The sequence below is a fragment of the Glandiceps talaboti genome, chromosome 8, assembly GCF_964340395.1.
Source record: "Glandiceps talaboti chromosome 8, keGlaTala1.1, whole genome shotgun sequence".
NCBI lineage: Eukaryota > Metazoa > Hemichordata > Enteropneusta > Spengelidae > Glandiceps > Glandiceps talaboti.
This window is the reverse complement of record NC_135556.1, coordinates 6648423-6663220: the sequence shown is the minus strand read 5'-3', so window position 1 is coordinate 6663220 and position 14798 is coordinate 6648423. Positions and strand designations below refer to the sequence as shown.

At 35.3% G+C, this 14798-nt stretch overlaps 1 protein-coding gene and 1 non-coding gene across 2 annotated transcripts; both read left to right on the top strand.

Annotated features, from left to right (window-relative positions):
- The first annotated feature begins 12 nt into the window (after positions 1-12).
- On the top strand, positions 13-6069 carry LOC144438774 (uncharacterized). The gene is made up of 6 exons (XM_078127941.1): positions 13-222; positions 705-1089; positions 1849-2090; positions 2835-3034; positions 4671-4833; positions 5920-6069. The coding sequence occupies exons 1-6, from the start codon at positions 13-15 to the stop codon at positions 6067-6069; spliced, it is 1350 nt and encodes a 449-aa protein (XP_077984067.1).
- A 2151-nt stretch (positions 6070-8220) lies between these two features.
- On the top strand, positions 8221-8292 carry Trnae-uuc (transfer RNA glutamic acid (anticodon UUC)). Its single transcript has one exon. It is a non-coding gene; the product is annotated as a tRNA-Glu (tRNA).
- The last annotated feature ends 6506 nt before the right edge of the window (positions 8293-14798 follow it).

The following is a 14798-nucleotide window of genomic DNA, read 5'->3' as shown; positions in this document are numbered from 1 at the left end:
CGCTCCGTAAAGATGGGCAAGGCTGGGTGGATATTTGTAATCTTCATCGCCGTCATCATATACTTTGTATCAAGACCACGACCCCCGCTACGATACGTAAACGATGAAGGAAACAACACCAAGTTAGCTATGCCAGTTTACTACAGTCACGTCGGAATTGCAACATTTCCAAGGACAGCAAATGAACATTTTCGTCTGCTTCAAAAATTATTTCTGATGAACGTAAGGCATACGAGAGTACTGTATTATTATGGTATTTAATAGTAAAAACGTTAAGAAATTTGATATGGATTCTTTGAAATATGTGTCTCCTCATCGTAACATCCTCAATATATTTGAAAGTTTTGACGTACCGTTGTTGTCTCAATGTTGAGTCAATATGCTCACCTTTGACCTTGTAAATTAAGATATTACTTGGCGCGTCTACAGATAACCGAATCTCTATGACCTTGTAAGACAAATGATGACTTTTCTAATTCAAAGCGCAAAGTCTAAAGACCTACAAAAAAGGCGGGGGGTATTCAAGTTGGAGTCGGAAAAACTTCAAAAAGTTCAAAAACAATGATGCAGAACTTGGGAAACACTGTCAAATTAAATATTAATTAATTAATTAATTAATTAATTTTGTTTGTTTATTTATTCATTTATTACACAATGTTAATTACTTTGTTTTTATGTTATGATTCTACTCTCGTCACACACAGATAGCAGATGAAGGAGGCGTCAATGCTCCACCACCACCCAAATATTCTCAACGTTTGAATCATCCTGTTCTTCAGTCTATTTTTAAGATGTTGATTCGTCTTTTCAAAAAATGGATGCCAGAAGTACCAATAACATTTTTCACAAGGGATCCACGAGAACATCACCAACTAGCTCTATTACATCATCGTTCAGAAACAGTTGAGTTCAATGAACTTAACTACTATGCCTTCAGAGTTGACTCGTTGGAAACACTTCGTAAAGTTGGTGAAATGGTGATGGATGACCCTGCTGTGAAGAATTTCCGAGCCATTAATGAGTGTGATCAATGGGCCGTGTTCATTACAGATGATAATGGAGATATGATTAAGATATATGTAGAAACAGGTATATAAATATACTATTTGTGAAGGGGGATTATTTGTTTACAAGTGTCAAACTTAATTGCTGCCAAAATCTGTTCAGTGTCTAACATCTGGACTTCTAACTTACTATGATAATCACACTTGGAGGGGTATATTTGCATAAGATATTTTTTGCACGGCTGTACTTTTACGAAGAGTGTGCACGTTGTTTGTAAGTCCTGCTGCAGACGTCTTGTGACCTTGCAGAAATCGAAGTGCTGTGTAGAACAGCGCCCTCAGTTGTGCAACTTTATAATCTTTTGTCTTTCCGATGTCCGCCTTGATATGTTGACTGTTGACAACAGATCACTCAGTCTCTCGTTTCATTCTTAATTGGATATGTTGCCATTGATTTTAATTTTGATTATATATGCGATAAGAAAATCTGTACACGATTTTTTTTGTTCATTTTGACACACACATGGAGATTTATCATACACTGTCTTGTGTCTTTTTCTGAATCGAGGTATCTCCCCTTATACAAAATTAGAAAACCTGAACTGTCAATCTCAGGTTAATTTGCCATCATACTGTGAGCTCGAGGTTGTTGAATGTAAGTTCAGAGAAGCACTTTTTTAATTGGTTTAGAACACTTTTTCCTTACACTTGTCCAAGCTATTAATCAAGAAATTCTGGGCATCTGATATTTTACAAGCCAAGGGTAATCCGATTTCTCCATCTCCACTTTTAGCCACACAAATGTTATGCAACCACTAAATATAAGAATGTGTTTGATTTCTAGGCTACCACATTCAAGATTTTGTTCAGTTTCCATTCAATATCAACTCTGTGAGTATTAAAGAGGAGACTCAGATGATATGCTCAAAGTTGCCTGGTTTCCAGACAAGACGACATTGGCTCACTTCGCTCAGGAAAGAATATCCTTTCCTGGAAGACATTGACAGGCCAGGAAAATTTTGGGCTGAAGACCAAGCCAATGATCCCTGGCAGAGAAATATCAGTTTCAGTCATGTCAGTATGAAGGTAATTATATAAGACTGTTTATTATATAACTTAATCCTGATTTTACCAACTTTTAGTTTTTTAGTTTGTAAACAAATGCAACTGCCGACACCAGACCGTGGAAGAACGGAACCTGTTACAAATCATGAAATATGGAAAGTAGGCAAATGAATCGGGATTAATAACAGCATGTTGGAACAGCAGAGACTTGTATTACACACCGTGTTGTTTGATAATTAAAGTTACATGGCCTCTTTATGTGTACATGAAATGCCAGGCTTGGGGAACTGGAAATGGCTTCAGTCAATCTATCCATTTTGAAGCTCACATCACTTTTTGTCTGAAAGACATTCATAACTTGTATAAAAGGTACAAACAGTAGTTGAGGACTTAGATTATAAGGTATGTTGTACCTTAGTCTGTAAGGTACGCCGTGACGGGGCGCCCTCAACCATCGGCCAACCCCCAAGAGGAGAGAGGAGGCCGGTGAGGGCGAAACGTCACGACGTATCTTACAGTCTAGTTGTACCTGTGTTGCTCCACCCTTGTGCCCGTAAAAGTCTTGGTCTTTAAAGGGGTTGATCAATGCATGAGGGCTCCCCAACACTATTTGGAACTATATCTTCAACATGGGCTTATTTTGATTAGAGCTCTTTTCTTTGAATGACACTGAAGTACTAAAAGTTCATTTCTGATGTACAGCTAATCCAGTATAGTATCCAATATTTTACTCCACATATTATATTTGCAAATATATTGTTACAGGTACATAACATAGATGGAATGGTGGCCTTCTATTCTAGAATCATGGGACTTTTCCCGGCAAAATATGGTTACCTAGGAAACAACCGCATAGTAAGAATGATTGGAAGAGACTATCGACTATTTGAATTCATTGAAGCTAGACCATTATCTGAAGTTTATCTTGACTTACCAATAGTACACCAGTTATCATTCAGACTACAGTAAGTTTATCTAGACTTACCAATAGTACACCAATTATCATTTAGACTACGTACAGTAAGTTTATCTAGACTTACCAATAGTACACCAATTATCATTTAGACTTGACTTACCAATAGTACACCAATTATCATTTAGACTACAGTAAGTTTATCTAGACTTACCAATAGTACACCAGTTATCATTCAGACTACAGTAAGTTTATCTAGACTTACCAATAGTACACCAATTATCATTTAGACTACAGTAAGTTTATCTATACTTACCAATAGTACACCAATTATCATTTAGACTTGACTTACCAATAGTACACCAATTATCATTCAGACTACAGTAAGTTTATCTAGACTTACCAATAGTACACCAATTATCATTTAGACTACAGTAAGTTTATCTATACTTACCAATAGTACACCAATTATCATTTAGACTTGACTTACCAATAGTACACCAATTATCATTTAGACTACAGTAAGTTTATCTAGACTTACCAATAGTACACCAATTATCATTTAGACTTGACTTACCAATAGTACACCAATTATCATTTAGACTACAGTAAGTTTATCTATACTTACCAATAGTACACCAATTATCATTTAGACTGGACTTACCAATAGTACACCAGTTATCATTTAGACTACAGTAAGTTTATCTAGACTTACCAATAGTACACCAATTATCATTTAGACTACAGTAAGTTTATCTTGACTTACCAATAGTACACCAGTTATCATTTAGACTACAGTAAGTTTATCTTGACTTACCAATAGTACACCAGTTATCATTTAGACTTGACTTACCAATAGTACACCAATTATCATTTAGACTACAGTAAGTTTATCTTGACTTACCAATAGTACACCAGTTATCATTTAGACTAGAGTAAGTTTATCTTGACTTACCAATAGTACACCAATTATCATTTAGACTACAGTAAGTTTATCTTGACTTACCAATAGTACACCAGTTATCATTTAGACTTGACTTACCAATAGTACACCAATTATCATTTAGACTACAGTAAGTTTATCTTGACTTACCAATAGTACACCAGTTTTCATTTAGACTACAGTAAGTTTATCTTGACTTACCAATAGTACACCAATTATCATTTAGACTACGTACAGTAAGTTTATCTAGACTTACCAATAGTACACCAGTTATCATTTAGACTACAGTAAGTTTTGTGTTTTAAATCTAATACAGCAAATGCACAGAATTGAAAGTCAGAATGGATACAATTGTTGCATGTGTCTGTCTCTTGCAGAGGGTGATTCACGAGTACTTATCAAGGACTATATGAAAGACAACACGTGCCCCTTAAATATTTTTGATAAGCAAAACAAAAACATGCACCACACCATGATCGTACACGGCTACTGCAAGTGACAGTCTCAAACAATATTGTATCTGTTTTGACTGTCGATTTTACCTTACAGGTCAATCAAGTAGATACAAATAGACTGATAGATAGGAACACTTGTGTTCAGCCATTTTGGAATTTCCAGCAAGGGTTTATGGGAAAATCTCTGGCAATGACATCATATTTACACGCACAATTTCTCTTGATAAATACAAAGTAACCGTCCCTCATACTATCCTTATAATAACAGACTGTCATCTTTTCCATTTCAGGTCTATTGATCACTTAAGGAGATTACAAGATCAGTTGCAACATGAACCTGTACATTCTGTCATCCCTATTACTCATGGCAACTGCTGGGCTCTGTATTTCTGTGATCCAGAGAATAACATGGTTGAAGCATTTGTTGATGGTCCAAACTTTGTACAACAACCTGTTAGTATTTCATTCATATCCATTGTTTTATTATTAGTATTCAAAAAAAAATTTGAATACTAACAATTTTCTCAAAATTTGTGATTATAATGAGTACATGTACATGCAAAAGTTTGGCTCATTATTTATTATCATTTTGCATTCAAACGGTCATACAAATTGCACCTGGAAGGCATCTAACATGTAATGTGTAGAGCAAAGGATTGGTTGTCATCATATCAATGAATGCCCTCCAAGGTTGAAAAAAATCAGAATTGATAGATTTCTGTTTAACCTTAAAAAAAATGTGGTAGTGTAGACATTTAGGACCTTGGCAATATATCCCTGCCACAGACTGATGTTGATAAGGGCATTCTTTTGAGTTTTAAGTTATGGCTTACCAATAAAAGGCAAAATATGGTTGTGGGTCAACATAGAAATCAAATTTTCTTGTAAGTCACTAAATAATACAGGATAGGGCAACACTGCATTTTGGTGTGTCATTGGGGCATCCTTTTGACTTAGAGCACAACAAACATGTTATCAATAATTTGATTTCTTTATTATATTTGTTTGTGGAGGAATAAAACTGATTTTGCTGTTTTCCTTCTTTCCTTGGCTACTCTTCTCTTCCAACTAAACATAGCCTGAAAGACACTTAGTCCATTACAAAATCCCCTTATCTAAATGAAATAATCTCAAGTGTCAGTTTATCTGCTGATACATACTGATTACTAGTATATGATTAATTATTTATTCTGTGATAATCTCCCAGAAGTTAAAATGACTTCAAGGTAAAGTGTTAGTGTAACTGATACCTTGGTAATTACAATGCGTTTTCACCTCTATTGTTTTTTCAGTGGAACACCAACCATTGCGTCATAGGTCGTAACAGACATGAATATTCATTAGATGCACACTGAATATTCATGACTCCTAAGAGCTTATATCCTTCAGATAAATAATCATGAATATTCAATGTGCAACCCAAAGTTAATGAAATCTACTTCCTGGAATGGCTTTCCCTTTTAAAGACTTCTCGATAGAAAGTACATTGTATTACATTTGTTTACAATCTTTGTATTTCTGTTCTCTTATCTAAACCAGATTGTCAACTTTTTTGATCTGGATGGAGTGTCAGAAGAAGAGTTGCACCATAAAGAAGTTGTTGCCTGGCAACATCATCCATCATTCAAGACTTATGAGGAGTACTGGAAGACTAATGCAAAAGAATGGGGATTGACGGAGAAGAATTAACAAGGATGATGGAAGTTCATTTACTAATGTCATTCCTGGGCAAGCAATGGATACATAAAAATTACAGAGTACATGTACTGCCTGTTTCATGTTAGTGTCAACTAACTCTGTTTGATACATCCACGCAGAAAACAGTAAGAAACTGTACAAGCTACACTTTAAGATACCAAGATTGCAATTTCTTGCTACATTTTGTCAAAATGAAATAACCATGTAAATATACTAGACATGGACAGACAGCTGCCAATGTTTTGATGGCTGCATTTCATGTCAGCATGGTGGCATTTCAGCTTAGACAAATATTGCAAGAACCTGTATTCAGTCAATCTTAAAAGTGCAGTTTTAGAATGTGCAGTTTCTTATTGATTTCTACGTGGTGCTATCAAACAGAATCAGTGAACACTAACCTGAAATGGGCTGTATCTATTGAAGAAATTATTTCAATTTTTCAGTCAAACCTTAGTGCAATGTTAGGTGACTTATAAATGACTTAACTCATTGATTATTTACATACTTTAATTTTAGAATTCATTGTACAGATTTTTTACAAATACACATCTTGAGATGGTTAAACAGACTGCCTTCAGAGTAGGATTAAAATATAATTGTGAAAACTTATTGTTCAGCAATGATATTAGCCTGGAATCCATGTAGATGGGGATTTTAAATTTTGGTTTTCCCTCTCACACCTAGCTAGATAAACTGTTCATGAGATGGGAAACCAAACATTAAAATCCCCATCTGCATGGATTCCAGTCTACAATGATACAGAAAAACTTCAACCAGAACCCAAAAGAATGTAATCCTTATTGGTGATCTGGGATTGAAACATAGCCCTTTAAGATTTTTTAAAACTGTATTGGAAAGATATATTTCACAGTATTTTCATAATTTGGTGGTTATTGGGGATGACATGGGAGATAATCCTTTTAAGATTTGGTTATGAAAAGTTTCTTTTGACTGTTAGACTGCCCTAGGCCTGGTCGTGTGGCTTAATAGGGAAGTGACATATGATCTTCCCTCACTGTTTACTCTGGCCTCCAACCACCAAGTTCTGGATGTCAATGGGGGTTAACATAATGTGATAAATCATCTCTAGATTAGAGAGATCTTTAGATTCAATGATGGATAGACTACTCTTTGTTGAGATTATGTATAATCTGATTGATTAAAGGCCTTATGTTGGATTAGGATTATAATTCTGGTATGAAAATTTGCATCTTGAAAAATATTGATGTATATGTCATCACTAGAAGATACCTTGACAATGATAACTCTTCCAGTTGAAGTCATCCGGTAGATCTACAGAACTTGAAATGTAGGCACACATATGAATTTATCTTGTTACAAGCTAGAATAATCCTGAATAAAGAAAAAGATAACTTTTGTAGATTCAGGTAAGCTTTGAAAATATTGTTTACGAATAAAATAATTTAAACATGAAAAGGTATAAATTTACATCCATTGTGACATGGACACACGACGTCTGGTCTTGCAGCATGTACATTATACGTACAACAACTGCGATGTGCAGTAACTGTTACATGGCCACATATCGAAGACAGGATCCATGATGCCAACACCCGGGTGACAATATTCACTATAGGATTGGGCTTGACGACAACGACGGATGGGACCCAACAAATGTTACAGTATATAACAGTGTTATGTATCATTCAGATGCTAGTGACATAGTAGTACACAGGAGGTAGTCAAGGGGTATAGTGCCTTCCTAAATACCTTATTCATACAACTTTTCGGTATACCATGGGGTAGTACACGATCGGTGTTCATCTACATAGACTTCAGCGCACAAGTACCTCTACATCATACATGTTCATGTTCTACATCCTCTCCAGCTAGTATACGTTTGTACTCGCATGCGCATGCTTAGCGCTTGTCATCTGAAGAGTCATCTGAAGCTTGACGGACAATATTTCCTACCGTTGATGGCGCTTCAAATCGTAAAACCCGAGTCAGACCCAGGTGGTGTGGCGGCCGGGGCTGGCATATTGATCCATTTACCGAAGTTATATAGGTTTGTTTCTTGACTGGACACGACAGCTCTAGCTCTATTATAAAGACAAAGAGGGTGAGAGATATTTCAATAGTATTATTCAAGTATAATGGAAATCCAATCAATTTCAGTTCTCCCATGTGGTCTAGTGGTTAGGATTCGCGGCTTTCACCCGCGCGGCCCGGGTTCGATTCCCGGCATGGGAAATAACAATTTTTTTTTTCTTTTCAAAAATAGTTATATTTTTGTTAATATCCCGCCAACAACATAAAACATTCAAATAGCTGCGAAAATATATCATTTGGACTGCCCAATAAAGATAATCACCTGGTGTGGAGGTGTACGAGTCCCACAGTTATCTCGGACTACTACGAACACCAAATCAGGTTATAAATAGCATGCTAGTAAACTGACGTTATCAAGTTATCCGGTGCTGACGATAAGACCGATTGTTATATATATATCAGGGGTCGAAATAATGAAAACATTTCGCTTGTCCACTGGGCAAGTAGAAAACAAAAAGTACTTGCCCAAATCAAAAAGTGCTTGCCCATTCCAAATAGTGGGGTATTTTTGTGTGGCTTACAAATGCACTGTTGCGATTGATTGGGCTTTCTTTTGTTTATTATCAAAAAATGTCACTTGGAAAGTTTCTGTGGGTACTGAAAAGTTCTCCACACAATAAACAGGAGTCCTAGATAATATCAATTTTCATGGCCTAATTAATATTCATACTATAGCATAGCATACAATTTTTTGTTCACTTGTAAAAAAGTAGTTGTTAAAATAATTTTTTCAGCACTTTCATAAGCTATCAATATAAAAATTAACATTTATTTCAACACTGATGTAAAATCTTTGTAAGTATTTCCTTTTCGACCATGTCAATATATTTTCTTTCCATCCTCATCCACACCAACTATTTTTCTCCCAGTATGATTTGTTTATATTTTCCTAGTAGTATTTTCAAATAAAATGACTGTTGTAAAATTTGCAGTTGATTCAAACACCCAAAACCTGAAAAATCATGCTGTAATTTACTATTGATGAACAATATTCAATGAGTCACTGGTCATTCCGGGTATGTTTTCTTGATATAGTAAACAAAGTATGTCAAGAACAGCTGGTCCAGATTGTTTTGAAAAGTGGTCAGTCAAGAAAGACGTCTTCTCAATATTGCTACAATGTTATAATTTTCCAGACTTGTTGGCACCTTGGTTATACAATGTATCCAAAGTCCTATCAGACATGTGTAGTGTCTGATAATAGTGCGGGGGCATATGGCAGATTTTTGGGTTTCGTGTGAAATTCATGTTAATTTTTGCCAACATATATCATTGTGTTCCCCATCATCTGAGCAATTAAAAAATACATGTTGGCAATTTTTATTTCAATATTAAGGGTAATTTTTGCAGCAATTTCATAAATGATGTAAAATCATGGTTTTTCTGTATATTGATGGCAAATTAAAATATGTGAACTGTACGATTGCTTTATATCTGTATAAGTAACAGATACAATCCGACCAATATGCGTCGAGCGGTAGCGAGGCGCATATTGGCCGGATTGTATCTGTTTTGTACACCGGCTAATTTCCTTTGTTGTGTATTGAGTTCGAATTCCAATATACTCCGGAGATAACTCATACACTGCTATCATACCACCGCAACAATAATAATAATAATAATAATAATAACAGTATCTGCGCCATCGTGCATGTCTGCATATCTTCCGGGCTATGTATACACTGTAGCTAATACACATATACACTCCCTAACAAAATTAGACACTCACTTCACACTACAAGTTCTCAAATACAGTGTCTGCTGTACTGTGCATTTTCTCAGAGGATATTTTTACATTCGAGTTAGAAGACATACATCAATGAAGTTGTACTCTCCATGTTCTTAAATGTAAACTGAGCGAAGCGTCGCTTTCGACAAGACATGCTTAGCTACTGAAAGGTTCACACACACTAACCAAGCTATTGACGTTTATTTGGTTGGGCTTTCGCCATCATCAATCATTCATTTTGACAGCTCTTTCTGGTTGATAACAAACTCGATACTTCGATACAAACATCTTCCTGTTGGGAGTCAATGTCTGTCTAATATACTCCGGATGTTGACTTTCATTACCATGTCTGTCTAATATACTCCGGGTATGGACTTTTCATTACCCGGATGGTATTTCTCATATTCTCAGCTCCCTGGATTTTGAAGCGGGAAGTTTGCGGACACCTGATTGGCTGATCGCCCGATTAATCACTGTCGCTTGACAAGTAACGCCCACGCCGGTGTACAAATGTACTTATGGGCATCCTGTAGACGATAAACTTGTAGACTGTTGTATAATTTTGCATTTTAATCACAATATTATAAATTCTGGCTTATTTATTTGCATATCATTTCCATATTATGTATGATGCTTCAGGTTTATTTGATTTCCTGTATTGTTTGATGTTGCTGATTGCTATTCTTTCAAAAATGTACGCCAACCATGAATTATTTCAGTTACTTTGAATACTCTGGTTGGTTTAGGGAGCCTTCAGTATTTACAGGGGGCGGAGGAAATCACACATGGTCTGTTAAGAAAAACATGACCCTCCCCCCATTCTCCATTCGTAAAAAGTGACCCTCCCCTTTGTCCCATTTTGTAAAACATGACCCTCCCCATGACAACTGCATATACTGAACGTTAATCAATATTCCCATTATATGTATACATACACATTAAATCATTTTGACGCTGTATATTTGTACATATACTACCATTGCAGGAGTTATATAGAAACGCCTGTGATCAGAACGAAAAAAAGGCTACTTCTTATCACTATCAAACTGACAAATATTGGTACAAAAACAACACCGGGCACGCCCCTCTGTTGTAGGTTCATGCACATACATGTAATTGTCTGTGGTTCACGCGACTCTTTTATCGGTTTGTCTGTGCCTGTGAACGTTGCGGTCATGTTGTAACATAACATTTGAGTGTAAGCTTATATAATGCGACGTAATAGTCTGTCTGGTCCTAAAAATAAACTTTCAGTGTATAGATTATATGTTGAGTTTTGGGCGAAAAATCGCCAACACACATGACAATACAACAAAACATATACTAGTACACGACATTCAAATCTGCAATGAATACTTACAACAGATGTGATCGTGGAGATTGTAGTTTTGCAACTCCGTTTGTGTACGGTCCTTTTCGAAATCTCTTTAACTGATTTTGAAATCTAAACGACAGAAGTCGCTTGTTATCAAGTGTACATACACACATTAAAAATATTCCTTTTCAGATCTGGCATCTGGTTTTAATACGTATCTACACATGTAGTATTGAATGCTGGACAGGTACATTCTACACAGGATATAGAGTCCAAGTTTAGGTCTACACAAAATTTGAAATTTTACCTCAATATTAGCATACAAGTTACATAAATTGGACCTCCTGCAAATATTAGATAGAAAAGAAACATCACTCAGTAAAACACCTTTAGAAACCTTCAGAATGTTTCACCCCCACTTTTGACCAATTGAGATACATTCTAGAGCAATGGAAAAAGTCAATATGGCAGCTACTTTCAGTTAGAACGTTTTTGTTATTTGTTCTGTATTCAGTTCTCCCTCTATGTTCTGTAGAAATATCATGTTAAAAAGTAAATGAATCGTTGTTAAAGGCATTTCATGAGGGCTATACGGTATTATCAAACTTTATGACACATGCACTTTGTTATCATTAATGTATGTACTAAATTACTTCGATTCATAATCATATTTTAACATTCTGAATGACTTAGAAATGGCAAGTAAAGTCAGAAGGAACATTTGAACTGTTTGTTTTATTGAATTTGCCAAAATTTCAGCGATAAAAAATAATTTTCATTCACTCATGGTTTTCCTAACCCTGCCATATAGGGCGTCGATTTAAATTTGTTTTCATCTAATTGAAGACATTTAGGGTCGTTTGGGTCATGAGAAACAGAATTAAGGCTGCCCTTATATATACCTACCAATTACTGTTGTTATCTTTACAATATACATAATGTTCTGACTGTTGCTATGGACATGGTCTTGTTGATAGGCATATTTCATACATGTTTTGATATTTTTTTGGCCTGACTAACCAAAAATGTTGTTATCTTTGCAAAATATACTGGCATTAATGGCTGTTGCTAAGGCCATATCAATGGAAGTTGACTATAATCACATGGATTCATGGGTTTTCATTGCCTAACCAATGGTTAAGAATAGGGTCTTGGGGCCACATTTTATTTTTAGCCCCCTAAGACTAATTTTGAAGATAAAAATTGCCAACATGTATTTTTTTATATGTGGTCCTATAATGAACGTAACCATATATGTTTCATAAAATTAACATGCATTTCACACTATAAGTACAGCATGAACACAGGCAAAAATTCATCCCTGATCAATAATCATAAGAAATTCTCCTTGCCCCTTGGGGCAAGTACTTTTCAAAACAACTTGCCCAAGCCTTCAAAATATAGTTTTGTTTTGTCTGATACAAAACTATTACGCTCTGCCACTGCGGTATAGAGCACTGTCTTAGCAGATTGATACTCACTGAGTTATATATATATATATATATATATATATATATATATATATATATATATATATATATATATATATATATATATATATATATATATATATATATATGCACACATATGGCCAAAAAAAGGGAGAATTGTTTCTAGTCAGCGCACGCATCACTTAAATACCCCGTGTTATAGTGTCTTACTACAACTGCAGAGACAACATGAACAAGCAAATATCTGCCCCATATACACACTTGCTCTAAAGAACTAAATAAATAAATAAATAAAAAATCGGGTCCTGTAAACTGTCCTGACCAGAAACAATTCTTTTTTTTTGCCTAGTCATATATAAATTTTTATCTATCTATTTATTTATTTGTTTATTTATTTATTTATTTATTTATTTGTTTGTTTGTTTGTTTGTTTGTTTATTGTATGTATGTATGTATGTATGTATGTATGTATGTATGTATGTATGTATGTATGTATGTATGTATGTATGTATGTATGTATGCATGTATGTATGTATGGATGGATGGATGGATGGATGTATGTATCTATCTATCTACCTCCTGATATCTATCTATCTATCTATCTATCTATCTATGTATGTATCTATCTATCTATCTGTTTTTTTAGTTCATTTATTTGTGTATTTAGGCCTGTGTATTTATTGATCAATTTCAAGTTCCTGTGGACATTAACGCGGTTAGAGATATATCAACAGATTTATGTACCAAAAGTGTGCAGAGTTATAGTTACCTTATGACGAATTGAAATTTGAAGTTAGTAAATAACATACATTATACATAGTTAATCTATAACATATAAAGATAAATACCCAAATTTCACCATCACGAATATAAACTTGTGCTTCAAATTGACCTGTCACGAGTCAGAGCATTGTTGACAAGTTCACAGCTGACATAGCAACTGAATATACACTATATGTACTCTCTTAGAACACAAGTCATGTGTACAATACATTGTGAATAACAGAGGATATTATATACATGAAAATATATTATTGCGGATATTAAACGATTCGTTGTACTCTTAGTACAGCAAAAAGACAACATGTCGTATCATGTTTGTTTGTGTTTGTTTGTTTGTTTGTTTGTTTGTTTGATCTTTACAGGGGTTGGAGTGGGGGTAGCTGTCGATAATGTCATAACCTGAATCGAGTAAGTGTGTGTGTGTGTGGGGGGGGGGTATAATAAACCGCGAGGGGTGGTTTTTAGTAGTCTAGAGACTATGCCACGGATAACCTTCAGACACCATGCTCTACACTAGGTCAGTGTGGGAACTTAAGGGAAAATGACTACTGGTCATAAGGACCGACATGTAGCAAATACTGCTGGTCCTTAAGGAAAACTGCTGGTCCATACTCAATGCAGTTCACGTTCACGACCTGTATCTACACCCCCCCCCCCCCATTTACAGATTAAATGATTTTGAACTTTTATATGATACAACATATCTTTAGATATAAAAGTAAAAGAGAGAACAACGAATTGTTCACTATCCACTATTATTTCATAAAATTTACACTCACAGAGTCAAAAAATAACTTGGAAGTAAATTTTCACAAGCAAGTACTTTTTGACTCTGTGAGTAGAGGTTTTCATTTGTAACTATGAACCCAGAGACTATGAATATTCATTCTCGCATAATCTGTTCCTATAGACTATAGTGGTCTGAGACTGAATGTATTCGTTCCACCATAGAAATACATATCCATAGATTGTAGATAATATGGGTGAATGAATCAATAAATCTACATTATCTGCAATCTCTAAGAGATCACAGTCCTCTCCTTCCTCTCTGTACGATTCACTAAATTCTGAATCACATAATCCAATGTCAGATTCATCGTATGTGGCAACAGCTGATGTAGCTTTCCAACTCTTAGCGAACGTAGACCCACAAATTCATCATAGCAGAAGGTTTTGTCACATAACTATCCCTCTTGAAAATTGTGTATTTGCTTTATTTCAATTTCCATCCACACAGTGACACGGAGCGGTTTCGTCTTCCTCGTCTACAGAAGGGCCACCCCCCCCCCCCCCATAGCCCTACCCGTATACCCTACCGTGGTGTATTGAGTATCGTCACTGGTTGTTTGTGTAAGAAATCTGACCATGA

Bases quoted from the DNA above. Each gene is read 5' to 3' on its own strand.
- LOC144438774 (XM_078127941.1), top strand. From the start codon at position 13: ATGGGCAAGGCTGGGTGGATATTTGTAATCTTCATCGCCGTCATCATA. The intron at 1,090-1,848 runs GTATATAAATAT...TTTGATTTCTAG, and splicing joins TAAGATATATGTAGAAACAG to GCTACCACATTCAAGATTTT. The intron at 2,091-2,834 runs GTAATTATATAA...ATATTGTTACAG, and splicing joins TCAGTCATGTCAGTATGAAG to GTACATAACATAGATGGAAT.